At 39.2% G+C, this 2,999-nt stretch overlaps 1 protein-coding gene across 1 annotated transcript; it reads right to left on the bottom strand.

Moving 5' to 3' along the window:
• Positions 1-483: 483 nt before the first annotated feature.
• Positions 484-2,065, bottom strand: MAKR1 (membrane-associated kinase regulator). The gene has a single exon (XM_016343850.3). The coding sequence runs from the start codon at positions 1,941-1,943 to the stop codon at positions 840-842; it is 1,104 nt and encodes a 367-aa protein (XP_016199336.2). The 5' UTR covers positions 1,944-2,065; the 3' UTR covers positions 484-839.
• Positions 2,066-2,999: the final 934 nt, after the last annotated feature.

The raw sequence follows: 2,999 nt of genomic DNA, 5'->3' as shown, positions 1-2,999 counted from the left end.
CAACACTCATCACAGCTACCGCAACAAAGACCGAAGATACATAGAACCTTCCCATCAGCTTCTATGAACAATAAATGCACATTTATTTAAATATAACGCCTTATCCCATGGAAAGAGCTGAACTCAAGCTTACGCACATGCATGATATCAAGTCCTTGCTGCACAAACAATTGAACTACTACGATGCTTGCATTATATTATCGATCGTACCCCCACATTGTACCATTCTTACTTTTATTATAGATCCACCAACCAAGTCCCATTAATATCTAGAATCGAATAAAATTTTAAAATATTACTTCCATTATAAATATTTTAACACAGGTTGATATTAGCTAGGTCAGGTAACGTTACAAATGGAATCATATCGCAACAAAACTCCAACTCAGATGATGCCAATTTTGCTTGCAGAACCAAGACTGGTGCAATTACATTGCTACCACGACGAAGTCACGGTTATAATAATCATATCATACACACTACATCTCAAATTTCCAAGGCCACTGGTACGGTGGATATATATGGTACATTTATATTTATTTATATAGTCAGAATAAAAAGTTACAACTTTTAAGCTTATGCTAACTTTTACACTAGCAAATCCAAAAGGACGTTCCAAATAAGTCACATGCAGGTTTTTAACCTCACTCCCACAATTAGAATCTAAGTCTAATGTAAAATGACAAAAACAAGCAAGGGAAAAAAAAGGAAGAAGCTGAAATTGTTTTCTGAACATGATGGTTGTTTAATCAGAATTCATCAGATCTAAGAAGGCATACGAATATTGAAGATGAAATTAAGAGCATGATCAAATTGGAAGTTAAAACCTCTCTCTTTCGTTACTGAGCTGCACCAGTGTCAAGCTTGTTCTGCATCAAAGAGTTCTTGCAATGTGTGATTGCGCCTTGGATTGCGCTCTGCAACTCTTCCATGGAAGAAGAGTCCCCGAAATGCATCCCTGCTCTGGCGCCGCCCTGAGAGAGCACGCCGGAATGACTGGGCGACGATCTCATGGACGAAGGGCAACTGGAGACGCAGCTTCTCCTCTTCCGAGGGTACCTGAGGTTCCCGGAGAAAGAATGAGACAGAACACCAGAAACGTTCTCCTTCATCCCTCTCTTCCCACTGCAACCACCCTCTGTTTTGGATCTCTCTGTTATAGTCGTTAACAGAGACAACACCGTCCGCGAAGACGTCGTCGTTGTTGCATTCACAGTCGCACCACCGCCCTCCGCCAACAACTCCCCGGTTCTCTGTTGCTTCTGCGAAAGCTTCTCGTAAAGAGGCTTCACCTTCTTCAAGTACTTCCTTATGACATCTCTGGCAGTGGCGCTCATTCGCTTCACGGAGGAGGAAGAAGAAGAAGCGGCCACATGGTGGTGATGCTCCGTCTCGCACACTTTGTTGTTGTTGGTGGTGGTGGTGTCCTTGCGGAAAACAGAGGAGAATCTTGAGAAGGAGAAGTATCTATTAGGGTGGTTCTTCTTGATTTGGGAGTGAGGATACTCCTTGGAAGGGTTATGGAGACGCTTGAGCTCGTCGTCGTCGGTCACGGAGCTAGGGCGGGAGGAGTCGCAGTCGGGGAAGAGGGCGAGGTCGCTGGCAAAGGAGGAGGAGGAGGAGGAGTTGGTGCTGGTGGTGCTGCCGGTGGAGTCGCGGGCGGCGGCAGAGGAGGAGGAGGAGGGAGAAGAGAGGAGGAGAGTGCGGACCATGGAGATGCGAGGGGAGAGGTGGAGAGGGAGGAGCTGGCCCTTGTAGAATAGCTCATCGGCAGGGCAAAGTGCGGCGGAGGATTTGCGCGGCGAGATGGAGATGGTGAACTCGAAGTCGGAGGAGGAGGAGGAAGAGAAGGAATGGGAGGGTGAGGAGGGAAGTGTGTATGACTTTGACTTTGACTTGGTTGAGGAGGAGTCTTTCAGTGCTCTCCTCCTCCCACTTGCCATTATTATGAGACTCAAGAGAGCCTATCTTTGTTTTGGTGTATGATAGGCATTCACATGACATGGGTTTCAGTATCACACCCAAACTTGGGGAGAGCCCTCATCCCTTCAACTTATACAATGCTTTCAACGGAAAATACGGGGACTCCCAATATCAAATTTTTTTAGAAAAAATGTGTCCTCACTTAACTATCAAAAAAAAATGAATAATTTCTTATTATTAAATGTAATTTTACACTATTAAAAATACTTTTGATGACTAATTGATAGTTACAAAACACAAAAGTCGGTGACTCTAGTACTCCTCTTTTTTATAAAGACAAATTTTTGTGATTTGTAATTATCAATTAGTCATTATTAATATTTTTAATGATTTGAGATTACATCTTATAATATAAAATGTAGAATTATTTATTTTTTTTATGATTAAGTGCTGATTAAATTTTAATAAAAATATGATACCTAAATTTTTTCATTAACTAAATTATTAATGCTTTATAATTTTAAATTATAATGAATGTCCACTCCGCATTTATCACCTAATTTTACAGTAGAGAGTTTATTAAGAAGACAAAAAATGTTAAGGATTATATAAATATATTAATGAGTGATTTTAGTATATAAATAATATTTTTAGAAATTAATTTAGTATATGAGCCGCTCACATTATTCTCATTATTTAAGCCTCTTGGTATAAATTTTCATCAATACGAAAATTATGTACATCCAACATTTAAGATTTAAGTTACTCTTTTTAGGGAGAGTTTTATTCAATCGTCACTTTCCGTTAAACTGTGTGAGCAATTTGTATGATTACAAAAGACTATAAATGAACAATAACCATGACCTCAACCTGTATATATTTCCTTTTAGGTGTATAACCGTGACATATATTTGACAGAAAATTTTGCATACAAATTCATGTCATCTAGTATTTTTTTTCTTTTGAGAAGAATAGTCAAGCTACTAAATTAGGCAAAATTGACTTACATTTCTTTATGTAATATATATTTTTCAAATAATACAAGCATTCCCACATGATAATACAATTGAGTATCA

The sequence above is a fragment of the Arachis ipaensis genome, chromosome B5, assembly GCF_059453495.1.
Source record: "Arachis ipaensis isolate K30076 ecotype BB chromosome B5, ASM5945349v1, whole genome shotgun sequence".
Classification (NCBI taxonomy): Eukaryota; Viridiplantae; Streptophyta; class Magnoliopsida; order Fabales; family Fabaceae; genus Arachis; species Arachis ipaensis.
Note: the sequence above shows the minus strand (reverse complement) of the source record. Positions and strands in the feature narration are given on the sequence as shown.